This window comes from Marmota monax, unplaced genomic scaffold (genome assembly GCF_021218885.2).
Source record: "Marmota monax isolate L192 unplaced genomic scaffold, Marmota_monax_Labrador192_F-V1.1 WCK01_AAM20220418_F8-fsc00040, whole genome shotgun sequence".
Classification (NCBI taxonomy): domain Eukaryota; kingdom Metazoa; phylum Chordata; class Mammalia; order Rodentia; family Sciuridae; genus Marmota; species Marmota monax.
In genome coordinates this window covers 14,163,631-14,178,909 of record NW_026692782.1, presented here as the reverse complement: position 1 = coordinate 14,178,909, position 15,279 = coordinate 14,163,631, and the positions used below count along the sequence as shown (strand labels likewise).

The window sequence follows — 15,279 nt, the reverse complement described above, 5'->3', positions numbered from 1 at the left end:
AACCATAGTAAATTAGTTTACAGAAGACTGGGATGAATGCACAGCCATGCCAGGGAAACTGGTCTGCTTACCTTATTACTGAGAACTTTTTATTACTAACCTGGCTTCTTGTCCCCTAAAGGTAGTACCTGCAGGTCTGGGTATAATTGAAGGTCCCAGAAAGAAATGGTTGACCTTTTGCCTCTACTGCCCCCAACAAAGAACTTTAAACATGGTCTAACACTGGTCAGACATATAGATCAGTGGAATAAAGACCAGAAACAGACCACACATATAAGGCCAAATGATTTCAACAAAAGTCCCAACATAATTCAATGAGGAATGGATACGCTTTTCAACAAACGGCACTGGATGACTTCCACTAAAAACACACACACAAAACCCCACCCTTGCCTTACACAACATGCAAAGATTAACTCAAAGGAGACCTAAGACTGAAATGATAAATGAAACTATAAAATTTCTAGAAAAAAACAGAAAATCTTTGTACCTTCAAGTTAGGCAAAGATTTCTCAGGACACAAAAAGCAACCCTTAGGGGCTGGGGTTGTGGGCTCAGTGGTACAGAGCTCGCCTAGCAAGTATGAGGCTCCACATGAAAATAAATAAATAAAATTAAGGTACAGGGTCCATCTACAACTAAAAAAATATATATATTTTTTTAAAAAAAGCAACCATTAAAATATAATGCACCAAAATAAAAAAATTTGGACCAAAAAAAAAAAAAAAAAACCAACCCCAGTAAAGCCCTTGTATCCAAATACTTAGTAATCTTTCAACTCAATAATAAACAATAACACCAAGTAACATGGGCAAAAGGTTTGAACGGACAACATAGACGATAAGGATTGCAAACAAGCGTAGGAAAAGATGTTCATCATGATCAGTCACTGGAAAACAAACAGCTGGTGGTAGGAGTACAAAATGGGAAAGTACACCAATTCCTTAGAAAGGTAAACTACTTCAACCATCCAGTCCAAGAGCCCCGTCTCTTAAGTATTTATCTAAGATACAAAAAAAGAACCATACGTGAACATTTATAGCAGCTTTATTCATATTACCTAAAAAACACAATCCAAATTTCCAGAGTAGTGGTACATCAATAAACTGGAATACTACTCAGCAACAAACAGGTATCAACTACAGGCAGCATAAATGAATCTCAAAAAAGCAGACATGAAAAGTTATATACAGTATGATTCTACTTTTATGACATTCTGGAAAAGAGAAATATAACGACAGAAATCAGCAAAGAAGGACTGGGTTCGGACTCAGGTAGTGGAAATGTTCTATCACTGACTGCTGCAGTGGTCACAGGACTATAAATTTGACAAAATTCAAACTGCTCTAAAAGAGTAACTTTACTGTAACTTATTTTACCTCAGTAGGCTAGACTTTTAAAAAATAGCTCTTTCATTCTCCAGCATGAACCAGGCATGATCAATCACTGCCTCCTAATTACAGTAGTTCTAAGCCTTCTTCTCAATTCTGGCACCCCAGTTGAAAGTGGGGCAGTGAGAGAAAACAGAGGCAGAGTGGCTGTAAGTGGCAGAAGAAAACGAGAGAAAGAAGGCAAGGATGCGAAAACGTAAGGGGCAGGTTGCCAGTTAAGATCCAGAAGAGAAGTCAATTAACCATTTTACTTTAATTTTGAGGAATTTCTTTTACATTTCCACAAGCCCCATGTGCCACATTTTCAGTGGCAAAAGCTGGAGACAGTTCCCATCCATTACTAAGGAGATGGCTACCTGAATTACAGATAGCAAAAATATGCAATTCTATGCAAGGCTTAATTGAAAAGGTCTAGGACTGCTCACAGCAAGACTGAAGGACTCTCATGGTATTTTGTTGACCAACAAAAGTCGAGTTGCAGAATGGCACATCATGATCCTGGTTAGCAAACAACAAAATCGTACTCCCTGTGCATGGAAGAAAGTTCTGGAAGACCCCTGGCAGCTGTCAGTGTTTGCACACAGAGAGCTTCAACAGGAAGGTGAAGCTACACTGACGTCTGTCGGGGTGGAGGGAAAGGAAGACAGTTGTCAATACTTCTACTTCAAAGCTTTGTACAGTTCTCTGCCTTGTTCAATAGACACCTATTATTTCTGCGATTAAAAAATAAGGGGAGGCACCGGCAACAGCAAATAGGAGTTGCCCGGGCTTGTAGGTTTCAGAAGGTAGGGGGGGACTTCAGATACCATGCTGCCATCTCCTGGAACACTTAAGAATCTGTAGGAACAGAGGCAGAGGAGCTAAAGGATCAAACATGCAGGGTGAGTTCCTGCAGCAAAAAAAAGGCAAGGCAAGGAAAAACATTTTGAAGTCAACTTTTTGATTTCACCACTAAAGAAAAGAAAAAAAAAAAAAAGAAGCCTTGATGAAATACAGAAATTAATTTTTTACAAATCTGATACAGAGACTTTAGGTAGATAAACTATTCATAAATATCAAAATATTTATCAATGGAACATTTTAAAACCAACAGAACTTGTAAAAATGCGTATATATTTTTAGCTGTAGGAGTTAGAAAGTGAGAACAAGTTTACTTCAGAAAAACCCAAGCCAAAATCACAGATCAAAATACTTTATCCAACCTCATTAGCACTTTTTGAGAATTTTTTTTTAATGTGAATTTTTAAAAATTCAAATATGGTTGAGTCGGCATAATAAATTAGAACTAGTGGCAAGTAACAATCATTAGCTTTTTGCCTTCGTATTGAACAAGGGGAAATACAAAAGTTGTTTTTGAAACTCAAAGTCCTCTAATATTTAGGTGTCTGAAAGGTTTATTATTTTTTCATTTTTTTTTAATTACCAAAATCAAAAAGCTTCATATGAAGTTAATTAGTTTTTGTTGTTCTTTCTTTTTTGGTTGTTTTCAAGGGAACTGATTTGGTAATCACATCAAATCATAAATGGGAAAGGAAAAGGTCCATAAATAATTTACATGTAAAGATAAAAGAAATTTTTAAACAATCCACCCTTGAGCAGAAGAAATTGGGGATCACTTGAGTGTTAATGTAAAATACATTCGTCTTTAGCAGCAGGAGTTCCAGACCTGCCGGTGCCAAGGAGGTAACAAATAGTCTCCATCTACAAGGGGGAAATGGGCTGCTCAGCAGGAGCTTTCTTCCCTGTTGTGTTATTTATAGGGAGCCCTATTTGTTAACATGTTTCTGCTATTATGGCAAGGGAGAGCTTAATGATTTAAAGGATTTCAGAGACAATTGCTCAATGATACAATGATTTATGTGCATTCACAAATTCCAGATATATAGTAATTTAGATTTTCAAACTGCTGTCACCAAAACAGCCGGCAGGAAATATTATAAAAGGTACCTAAAGAAGCTGAGACAAGTGATAGTACCGGAAATTATGAACTGCTGGAAAATGCTGTGCCAATACAAACCAGTGACCTACCACCATGTATTATGTTAGTAAACTACTTTCCTAGTAAGTTTCTACCTTTCAAAATTTTTTTTTTAACCACAAATCATGAATTAAATGCCAAACTACCTGTGACTTATTCAAATCATTTGGGAATCCAGGCTTTAAAAGAGCAATCTTGTTTGAAGAAAAGAATGCTTTCATATTGATGTTATTTTTAAATTATATATTCATTTATAAAGATGGATTTATAAAATTCTGACTATTGAAAATTTCTAAAAATTCACATTTAGAATTTGATTTTAACTTAACTATTAAAGTAAAAATTTCATTTGAAATAGATAAGGCAAGTCTTCAAAGCTTCTCTTAAATTGAACCCAAAGAGAAAACAAGCTTCATAATTTCCATTTTCCTAATTGTTAAAATATTTAAGCACTTTTTTGTCATATCATAAAACACTTATCACCCCACATTAAGCCTTCAAGCTTGTATTACTTCCATCTTCATAAAGTTCCACATTTCTATACATTTGTCTTTTGCAAAAAATAAACTGTGATATAAGGATCAACCCTAAAGGTTGCTTTTGACAACAGAGTCTACACCTTCAGTGGTAAGTAAGTACTCTCATAAAATAAAGATTCAGAGACATACTGTTGGGTCTAAAAACAATCCTTTTAACAAAATACTAATAACAGCATTTACCATTTTGGGGGAGAACATACTTAACAGAATTTTTTTTTTTTTTGAATGATGCAGAAATGCACTTATTTCTACTTAAAAGCCAGTTCAGATCAAGTGATTTTATTGATCTGAAACTTTTGAGGCACTGAAGCTGAACAAAGGATGGAACTGAAAGAGAAGATGCTCCTGAGCAGGGACAACTACCTCATCTACTGCAGATGCTGCTGGGGAAGGGCTGCATCCTATTTTACTTTGCCTGTCTCCACCCCTTGGGAGGTGGGCTAGGGGCTTCCTCCCCTCTTGGGAAAGGCTCTTCTCCTGCAGAGGTTGGGCTGAGTGACACTGTGCCTTGCTGGAGAGTGTGGGTGCACAGAAGCTCCTCCTCCTCCTCCTCTGCTCAGGTAGGCGCGAACACTCAGCAGCCAGATCCTGGCTGCTCTCTTCACCTGAGGCAGCGACCACCACACGGGGGTTTTGTCTGGAAGACAGAGCTTCTTTTATGGGGGACATATTTCCCAGGCTTCTGCAGTCAAAAGTACTTATTGTTCTCCTCCTTGATTTTTGGGAAGTGGGAGGACATGGAGGTGATACCCACATAAGCCCTTCACTTTCCGAACTTTTTTGGAACCTTGAGCTTCGTCGCACTTTGGTTTTACCATTTTCTCTCTGAAAGATTTGTTCTAAACTAATTTCTAAAGAGCTTCCCACACTGTAGGAAGGTTCGTGATTCCCGTTTTGTTCCAAATGTAGATTCTGACCATCAGAATAACACATTGAGCGTCTTCTATGTTTCTTTTCTCTGCAACTCATAATGCTATTTTCTGGGGATTTTCTTCCCACATTATCACTGTTGCACTTAGCTTCTTTTATATTTCCAATTAGAACATCTTCTAAACAATTAAATTCTTTGTGTGACTCACACATGAAAGGGCTGCCCTGCAGTTTCCCCTCGGCAGCAACTACTAAGTCTTCTTGTTTCTCATACCTAATATCTTCTGAAATTTTCAAGGTTTGACAGAGCTTTTCTGCATTCTGACCAGCAGCAGCAGATTCCTGGCACTGAAGGATAAAATCAGGTTTCGGGTGATCTGACACAATGTGTTCTCCCATCACAGAAGCACAAGAAGCTTGACTGTCCTCGGTCTCAGTCTTAGTCTCAGTTTTTGATTCATTTTCACTTTCCAACGTATTTTCTGCTTTTGGAATGTTCCCGTTGTCTTTGGTGTCCATGGTATTTGTATTGGGGTCTTCCTCAGAAGTAACACTGCCAGGCAACGTGGAGGTTTTTATGTAAGAGCGGCAGAGTCCATACACATCAGATTCACCAAGGCCTTGCTGCACGTGCAGATCTTTGGGGTTCTGAGGCCAAAGAATGTTTTTTTTAACTCGAATTTTAGGAGGTGTCTCTTCTTCCAGTTTACCATTTGAGTTGCAACCATCTAGGGGCACATAAATATGTTTAAATCTAATTAAAAAGTAACAGTGGAAACTCAAGTTTATTAAACAGGTGCTTTATTGAATGACTGTGTCCTATTAACATGACGTTTAAGTTTTCAAAAATTATAAAACCTACAAATGCTACACTACACTTGTCCCCATTTGTCATTCTCCTCCTCCTTTCTTAGCTGTTCCCCAGTCCTCAGGTTAAGAAAACAGCTATTCAACGCATGAATTAACAAAGCACACAACCTCTGACTATGAAAATGAGTGGTACCTTAAATTGCTTCCTTTATTCTAACACACTTCCCACACTACAAGGTCCATTAGCATGAGGCTACCATATTTCCCATCTCCCTGAAAATAAATTACTAAAAATGGGCAACATTACGCTTCTAAAACTTATTCTATCTACGTCCCTGTATTTCATGATGCTAGGGACAAATTTACAATGAAAGAGATGAATTTGGAAAAATCTTGGGGATTTGAGGACTCAGTAACTAAAAGGGCACATAGCTCTCATATTCTCTGATAAAAAATTATACAAAGTGCCCTGTACTTTCAGAACCATGTTTGCTTTACATCTACCCTTTATTCCTCAACCTTTGACTCAACTGCATCCTCCACCAATGTGTGCTGCACGCAGCCTTTCACGAGTTTCAGACACTTTACAGGTAAAAAATGTCATCATCAAGTATGAGGTACGTAACTTATCCTAATGAACTCAGGCTAAGCTCTGTTCTAAATCTCAGTACTATTTATACTGTAATCTCAGAAAACAGTGTTTTCAATTGGCTAGTCAAATGAGTATAAAAAATTTTAAACAAAATAAAAATTGAAGATATATAAATCTAAAAAACAATGTTTCAATCTGAAATTATATCCATGACTAGGGTATTTAAAATCCTGTCATGTAAAGTTAAGAGATTCACATAGGTCAAGGTCCACTCAATGCCAATCAGTGAATATGTCACTTGGGCTTTTACAGCTTTAAAATAATCGGTATTTTTGTATTTTTCATAAAATTCAGCATACTAGAAAAGAAGGTAGGAGACAGGGAGGAAGGAAAAGAGGTGGAGGGAACGTGAAAGACAGATGGAAAGGATAGAGAGGAAGGAAAGAAAGAAGAAAGAAAAGAAGGGAGGGAGGGAGGGAGGAAGTTGTCTTGAATGCTTGAAGTTGTCTTGAACTTTGAGTGGGTAACACTATTGGTTAAAAAACGCTTCAAGTATTCAAAGAATTTTCCTCAAAATGCAGACAGCATGATGATTTCTTAGAACATAAGTAGCATTAGGCCACATTAAGAAAGAGATGGGTGACAGACCTCCTGTAACAAGGTGTCCCACATGAAAAGGCAGGGAGAGGCACAAGTGACAGGTTGGTCGTTCATTTAAATTCTTGCTCTATCCTCAGGCTGAGAAGCATGTAGAAACTAAGAGTCCACATGCTTGCTTCATTCTCAAATCCTAGGAATTGTAAATCCTCTACAGCATACCGCAAATAGGAGGCAGGCTGTAAACAGGATGATTGGCAAAGGCAGCTATTTTAAAAATGATTCTATTAAACAAACAAACAAAAAAAAAAAACACATCAAATGGACACACATCATCTTCAGCATGATTTAGCCAGGATTTAAACTTAAACATTAAAAATCAGATGTAATGTCTACCCATTTTTTAATTTAACTAGGATATTAATTGATTTGATCTTCACTTATAAACAAAAACCTTCAAGGGGCTCAAGCTCTGTTTATAAAAAATATTTCTAGAAGATGCTTAATAGCACCAATTCTAATGAAACTTCATGAGGCAAGATTTTTTTTGTTTTGTTTTGTTTTTGTTTTTTTTAAGTTTTTGCTTCAACTCATGTATCTTTTACTGAGCCATGAGCTTAAGGGATGGACTGCACAACCAATAGAATTTATTTTAACAAAATGCATTAATAAGCAAAATGATGAAAAAATAGAAATTATTTCCCCTGAAATTATATGCAAGTCTGGCTGGAATTTACAGATAGGACACAGAGCTCCCATCAGATTCGGACACTAGCCCAAGCCATCTCAAAAAGTTATAAACTACAGCTTCCTTTTCTTAAAATTCTCACTGTAATGGGGAAATAATGCTACTTTTATTTACGCACTGTTTATTGAATGGGAAATAGGGAAGAAAGGATGAAATAGAACAAAGAGGGTAAAGAGATGACATATACAGAACTAACAGGATAAAGAAGGGATACCTGAACACATCCTCCGGACGCCTGGAACCAAAGGTGTCATCTCGCAGACCTCAGGCAGCTCAGGAATAGGACTTAGGAGGGGCTTTTTGGAAGCCATTTCTCTTTCCCCATATAAAGACTTCTGAACTCTTTTCATCCACTTCCCTTTTTTCTCTGTGCAACTTTGTGAAACCTAAGAAGATATGTTAAAAATACTATGAGAAAGATGTAGCACAATGCACAATTTTGATCTTCTAACTTCTAAAACATCTCTAATTATCATTCACAGATTTCTGCCCCCCTCCCCCCAGTGCTGGGATTGAATTCAAAGCCTCATTCATGCTAAGAAAGTGCTCTACCACTGAACTATACACCCACAGCCCTACAGTGATTCCCCCTGACCCAAGAAAACAGGTTTTATTTAAACAAGGGTTTAAATACATTTCATAACATTAAAACTGGAAGGGAAAATGAAAATCAAAAACCAGTGTATCACTTCATGTGGCACTAAGCAGCCATTGCTAATAGGCTGCAAGCTCCAAGGCCAACTAGGTATTTGACCCCTTGTCAAAAGTTTAACTGCTCTTAGGCTGGCCTCACATTCCATTGTTTTGGACATACCTTAGTTAGAATATGTCTGGTTAGAAAGATCTTGGCGGCAACCCTGATGGATGTCTTATTACCTCACTGGAGGGAAGGTGGCCTCAAGTTCTGCCCACTTGGGCAGGTTTGGGACACCAGCACCTCTTTCTATTAACAAAGGCTCCCTCTAGTGGCAAAGAGATGTTGCTGCTTACCCCATCCCCTTCTGATTCACCAGGGTTGTTAAGGTCATGATACTCTTAGAGTATCTACTAAGGGAGAGCAGAGGAAATTCTGGCCAGACATAGCCATACATGATCCTGGGGCTCTGGGCTTTGCTGAACGATCACATTGTTTTGTTTCAGGCTGGACACTACCAGGTGCCTACTGCTTGACTGATATAAATGAGGGACTTCAAGACTAGATAGTATGGCTCTTTTCAGTTTATTGCATGAAGAAGTTACACTAGTTCAAGTTAAAAGTAGCCCCCAAATGGTTACATTATACAAGCTGTGAGGTTTTCAAACTGGTGACAAGGGACAGAAGGACAATTCTACTCATTGTAAGAAAATCCTCACTTAAGCTTCAGTGAGCCACAGCACTTAAAAGTCCATGAACTGATCATCCTTAGTCCAGTCTCTGCCAGGAACAGGCACATGTTCTTGTGCTGGTCGCCCTGCAGCTAAATTATGTCTCCATATTCTGGATGCTCAAGTGCAGTACCATTGCAGGCAAATTTTTTTTTTCTCAAACACCTTCACTAGTTTGCTTTTATCAGGGTCTTCTTGCCATTTCTCTGGTGAACTCATATGAATATAATCCTCAGTGCCAGCAGGAAGCCAGTCGTCACCCTTCTTGCATCAGCAAAAGGGTACAAAGAGTAGAGGCTCTGGATAGCAGACAGGGTGCAATTCCCTTTCCCTCGGAGGCAGTGGTCTGTGGAAGGCGGCTACACAGGAGAAGGAAGGTGAAGGGACTCAAAGGGGAGGCTGCGGAGTTGTTGCTGGCGGCTCAGTGACTGGGGCCTACAGTGATTTTTTTTTAAAGATAATTTTTACAGAAAAACTTATCATGATCAGTTATTCCATTTAAAATTTTAGGCATAAGTCATGAGTAGGCAGTAAGGTAACTTAGGCAAAGTCAGATATAATATGATGCAGCACTCAACAGATTGTACCGTAACTTTCTCTATTTCTACAAAGCATTTGCCAAAATAAGTACTGGATAAGTGAAAAAAAGAGATTAGATGACACAGAGTTGGACAGACCTAAGACATGAGATATTTATAACTAGGATGGAGTCTTGATGACTTAACCCATTGTCCCAGAAGCACAACACCTTTAAAAACTTAAATATATAATTATAAAACACATTTATTGTAAGGATATAATTATGGTATTAATATATTTTGTTAATACTATAATAATTATATACTTAATATATAACTATTTTATTTAGTATATTTTATTACCAACCTATTTTAATGCACTTGTGTAAATTTCAATATAATAGTCACAGATTTGAAAACTTGGGACTTAATGGGATAAGATTAACTAGCATGAGGCTATTTACTGAAATGCTATGGGACCTAGCTGGGAGAAGAAACAATACATATGTACATAGAATCTGAAGATCACACAAAGATAAATGAACTGACTCAATAAACAAATTAATCAAGATAAAAATGAAGAAATTGGAGAGGCTGGGGTTTTAGCTTGATGATAAAGCAACTGCCTAGCAGACATAAGGCCAAGACCCTGGGTTTAATCTCCAGGGCAAAAAAAAAAAAAAGTCAGAGAGAGTTAGATTCTAATGAACATAAGTAGAAGATGGGGGAAAAGATTTGGCAAGAACTGATTTTTTAAGCATGTTGTTTCAGAAAAATTAAACACACCACTTAAATTTCTGGACGGCAGAATTACATCCAATTCTGAGTGTCCTCTCCGCAACTGAGATATGGCATAAACAGGGACTCAAAGTGAGGTGGCACAGCAGATCTGGGGTTGCACATACAGTACATAGCCAGGGCATAGAAACAGCAGAAGCCAACACAGCAAAGAGTCTTCACATGAGATGAATCAAAGCAAGGAAGGCTCCCTGCATGGTACTTTGGGTTATAGTGAAAAAAGCTCATTTGGGTGACAGCATATATGATTTAGGTGACATTAATAGTATGAACAAGTGGATGAAGACTCAAGAGTACTGAAATGGCATGGAACTGTGTGTTCCTTGAGACATCTCGTAAAAATAATAAAACACAACATTCCATGGAAAAATAATTTTAGAACTCTACAAGAATGTTACTCTGGTTGATATATTGTACACACTTAATATAAAACTGAGTTCTCAATATAAATAATCTTTATACACATATGGAAAATGCTGAGTTCCATATTTTATCAATACATATATTTTGCATGAAATAACTGTTGACATTCCATTGAACTGGGGAAATGCTGCCTTAGTAATGGCTGTGGAAGCCATGAGAAAAGAAATATCTCAAGGTGAGACTCACTGAGGAGCAGCTACAAGAGACAATTGGCCTCTGGTGTGAGACAGACTGGGTTCAAATTCTGATTCTGCAACTTAACTGTTTTATGATCTTCGGCAAGAAAACTCAACTCTGCACCTGCTCCTCCTCCTGTGCAGAATGGGAATCACATCAGCACACACCATACTAAGTTGTAGCAAGTGTTACATGAGTCTGCAGCTGAAATGGTTAACATGGGGCTTGGCCTGTACAAAGGGTTATGTTAGCTATTCTTCTTCTTCCAATTCCTTCCCGTTACTTTGAAAATTGATATGGGGAAAAATACTTTAAAACACATTTTGACTGCCAGGTGTGGTGGTGCATGACTGCAACCTCAGCGGCTCAGGATGCTGAGGCAGGAGGACCACAAGTTCAAAGCCAGCCTCAGTAATTAGTGAGATTCTGAACAACTTAGTGAGACCCTGTTTAAACATAAAAAAATAAAAAAGGGCTAGGGATGTGGCTCAGTGGTTGAGCCCCCCTAGGTTCAATCCCCAGTACCAAAAAAACATTTTTTATTGACAAATTATACATATTTATGGTGTACATAGTATACATGTGGAATGGCTAAATCAAACTAATCATCTTATCCACTACCTCACATACTTTTTAGTATCAAAGTATGCTATGTTTTATAGGGGGGCATTGGCCCTACATGGTAGTTTAATACACTATGGTCAATGTCACCAGGTTATAAACTCCAGAAGAGTTTCTCATTTATAGTAAGAAAAAAGAATCCAGTCTGGAGATGTGGCTCAGTGATCGAGAATTTGCCTAGTATGTGCAACGACCTAGGTATAATTGCCAGCACTGCAGAAGGAAAAAAAATAACCTAGCATAATTTTGGGAATCTTTTTTTATGTTAGATTGGTCAAACGCTACAACAGTGTCTTGCATGTAGTAGGTACTCAAATACAAATGAATCAATGAAATATCATAGAAAAACGAAGTACCCTCAAGCTTACCAATTTGCTAAATGTGACTGAAAGACTAAATTTGTTTATATGGTCATGAACTAATAATAATAGTACACACACCACCAAAAAATAATAACCAAAGCATCTCAAGTCTGTCCTGAAAATACATCCAGCAATGCTGATCTTACCAATGAAAAGACTTCATCAGCGAAGGCTAGAAATTGATCAAAATTTCAATTTACCCTGCTTTACTCATAATGTAATCAATGAAAGAAGCCACATCAGAATGGAATTCTTAGGAAGCCACATGATCCAGAAACAGGTTGGTTCGTGGGGGCAGACAAAAGATAACTGGAGGTATTGCCCCCAAAGCAGTCCAATTTTCCCCAAAATCAGATTCTTCTCATATAGTGAAGGAGGTCATGAAACAGAAGTATTTTATTGCTTTATTTGCATAATTAAGACAAAATAATTTTCAGAGACTAGTTTTTTAAAAATTATTTTAAAATAGCTAGGCATGGCTGTAGTCCTAGTACTTGGGATGTTGAGACAGGTGGGTTACTTGAGCCCTGGAGATGGAGGCCAACATGGGTAACACAGAAAGATACCATCTTAAAAAAAATAAATAAAATAAAAATATTTCAGGTACACAGTAACCAATCAAATTGTATAGGCAAGCTTGGAATGATGAAACACACAATTCTCTATCCATGGTGTTCACTATTCCTGGTTCTAGTTTTAGTTCTTGTGGCCAGCCCCCTCTCAACAAATTAGGACCTCATATTGCTGTATTTATCCCTTTTTAAATACAAAATCTCAAACACCCAAATGTAAGGAAATAGTATACTGAAACCTACATACTTAACTAATTTCAACAATTACTAATACAGAAATCATGGTTTATTTATAATCCCCTGCATCCAGAGTATTTAAAAGCAAATCATTTCATCTGAAAATCTTGCAATCTAAGAGATAAAAATTTTCTTTAAAAATCAGTAAGAAATACAAATCAGTGATAAAAAGGAACTACCAATACATATAACCTAGACAAATTTCCAAGAACATGCTGAATGAAAAATGCTAATCCCAAAGTTATAGGACATGAGATCACTTATACAATAATCCCAAAATGACAAAATTATAGAAATGAAGACAAGATTGATGGACGGTGAAGTTGGAGCAGAGTTATTGGGGAGGGGAGTGGATACAAAAAAGGCAACAGGCACATCTTTGCAGCAGTAGAAATGCTCTGTATCTTGACATGTTAATGTCCTGGTTGTGATATTTTACTATGGTTTTGTAGGATGTCACCGTTATGAAGAACTGGGTAAAGGGTCCTTGGGACCTCTGCCTTTTTCTAAAATGATATCAAAATTTAAAAAAATTAATTATAACACAAAAACCATAGGGACAGCAATTTTCCCTAACATCGCCTCAGAATTCAAAATTCCAACTGTCCCACAAATGCCTTCTTACAATTATTTAACTTAGGATCCCAGTGAAGTCTCCACACATTTCTATTTAGTTGATATACCTATTCAAGTCTCTCTCACTTTGATACCTTCTTTTTCTCCTTGCTATTTATTTGGTGAGTAAACTGAGGAAACAGTCCTATAGAATCAGCTATGCTGTGGATTTGCTTAACTGCAATCAGTGTACCTTTTTGCTCCTCTATCCCCTGTATATACTATAAACTGGGAATTAGATCTAGATGCTTGATTAGGTTCTGTTTGACAAATCAAAATATAAGTTATATAACTGACAAAAATTACATGGATTAGGTATACAATGTGATGTTTGGATTTATGCATACATTTTACAAAGATCAGATTAAGCTACTAACATATTGATCATCGCATGTGTGTTTGTGTTGATAACATCTAGGTTGTAATCTTAGCAATTTTCAAGGAAACACTATTTACTGTAGTCACTATGTTGTCCAATCCTCCTCAGCCCACCAGTCCCTTGGCAGCTACCATTCTACTGTTTATATAAGTCTGACTTTTTTAGATTCCAAGATGCAAGTGAGATAATGCAGTTGCTTTTTGTGTCAGGCTGCTTTCACTTAGCACAATGTCCTCCAGGTTCATCTATGATGCTATAAATGACCGGGTTTCACTTTTATGACTGAATAGCGTTCCACTGTGTATGGTTACCACATTTTCTTCATCCATTGACCTTTCTATGGACATTTAGTCCCACAGCTTGGCCATCATACAAAACATTTCAGTGAACATAGAAGTACACATCTCTCTTGACATACTGATTTAATTTCCTTTGGATACATCCCTGAAGTTGGGACTGCTGGATCATATGGTAGTTCCTTTTTTAATTTATTTTTTGGAGACCTCCAGTTCATGTAATGGTTGTGCTAATTTAGATTCTCATTAGCAGTGCACATGGGTTCCACTTTCTCCACATTCTTTCCAGCACTTGTTACCTTTTTTATAGTAACCATTTCCAGTAGGTATGAGGTGATATCTCATTTTGGTTTTGATTTCCATCTGCTTGACCACTGGTGATGCTGAACATTTTTTCATCTATCTGTTGACTACTTTTAATTTTTTGAGGAATGTCCATTCAGGTCTTTAATCTGTTGTTTAACTGGCATGTTTTCTCACTATTGAGCTGTTTTTAATCATAGGTTACCCTCTGTACTTTGTTGAATGTTTCCTTTGCTGACTGAATCTTTTATCTAATGATTTCAGAAGTTGGAATAAACATTCCTTAGCTGAAAGTTCTCTATAAAGAACTTTCCTCTCATCAACTATTCACCTGAAATAGAACCCAAGCTTTATTTTCATTTTCAAATAAAAAGTGAGCTGATATTCTAGTAAGCTTCCAAGGTGGCCATTAATCCTTTAAAATATTATTATGAACTTATGTTATTTTGTCATGTTTGTATTTCAATAAGTTGTAATCATTGTTTCTGACAGTCTTATATCTGATCACTGGAAGCAACTCCACAATGTTTTTATGTCCTTTAACAAGACCTCAAGGTTTTTAGCATCCTTCTTTCCACTCTGGTACACACCAGGCTCACCTTCTTCACTTGCTGTTGTAAATCTGAAAGCAGTTCTTTCATCTCTGGACCCTAGTATCTTTTAACTAGTACTTAGGAAAGACAATACAGAGACCAGGAATGCTCATTCATTCCAAGTCTTGCCAGTGGACAAAGCTCGGAAAATCTTTTAAATGGAAAAATAACAAAATGAATTCATTATGGTATTTCCAATTCAAACTAAGTCTAACATTTAGTTTGAATTTTAACTTTTGTCTCACAGTGAAGTCTAAAGTGCTAGGTCAAAAGGCAAATAAAAATTAAATTTGAGCAGAGGCTGCCAAATTCCCCCCACTGTAGAGGTTTGTGTTACTAGAAATGTCTGAGTGTGCCTGTTTGACCCACAGCCTCAATAGCAGAGTATGTGGTTAATGTATACATTTTTCAAATATAAAAAGTGAGAAATAGAAACTTAAATGCATGTTAGAGTTGAAGTTCTGTTGTGAGCAAATCTGAATACTTTGCATGTTT

At 37.1% G+C, this 15,279-nt stretch overlaps 1 protein-coding gene across 2 annotated transcripts in view; it reads right to left on the bottom strand.

Annotated features, from left to right (window-relative positions):
* Positions 1-1,031: 1,031 nt before the first annotated feature.
* The window catches only part of Cdca2 (cell division cycle associated 2), a 53,697-nt gene continuing 39,449 nt past the window's right edge, over positions 1,032-15,279 (bottom strand). For both annotated transcript variants that reach the window (XM_046447897.2, XM_058580420.1), the window contains exons 14-15: positions 7,740-7,911; positions 1,032-5,506 (exon numbers count right to left, since the gene is read on the bottom strand). In XM_046447897.2, coding sequence (XP_046303853.1) covers positions 4,188-5,506; positions 7,740-7,911 — 1,491 coding nt within the window. In that variant the 3' untranslated portion in view covers positions 1,032-4,187. The remainder of the gene's footprint in view (positions 5,507-7,739; positions 7,912-15,279) is intronic.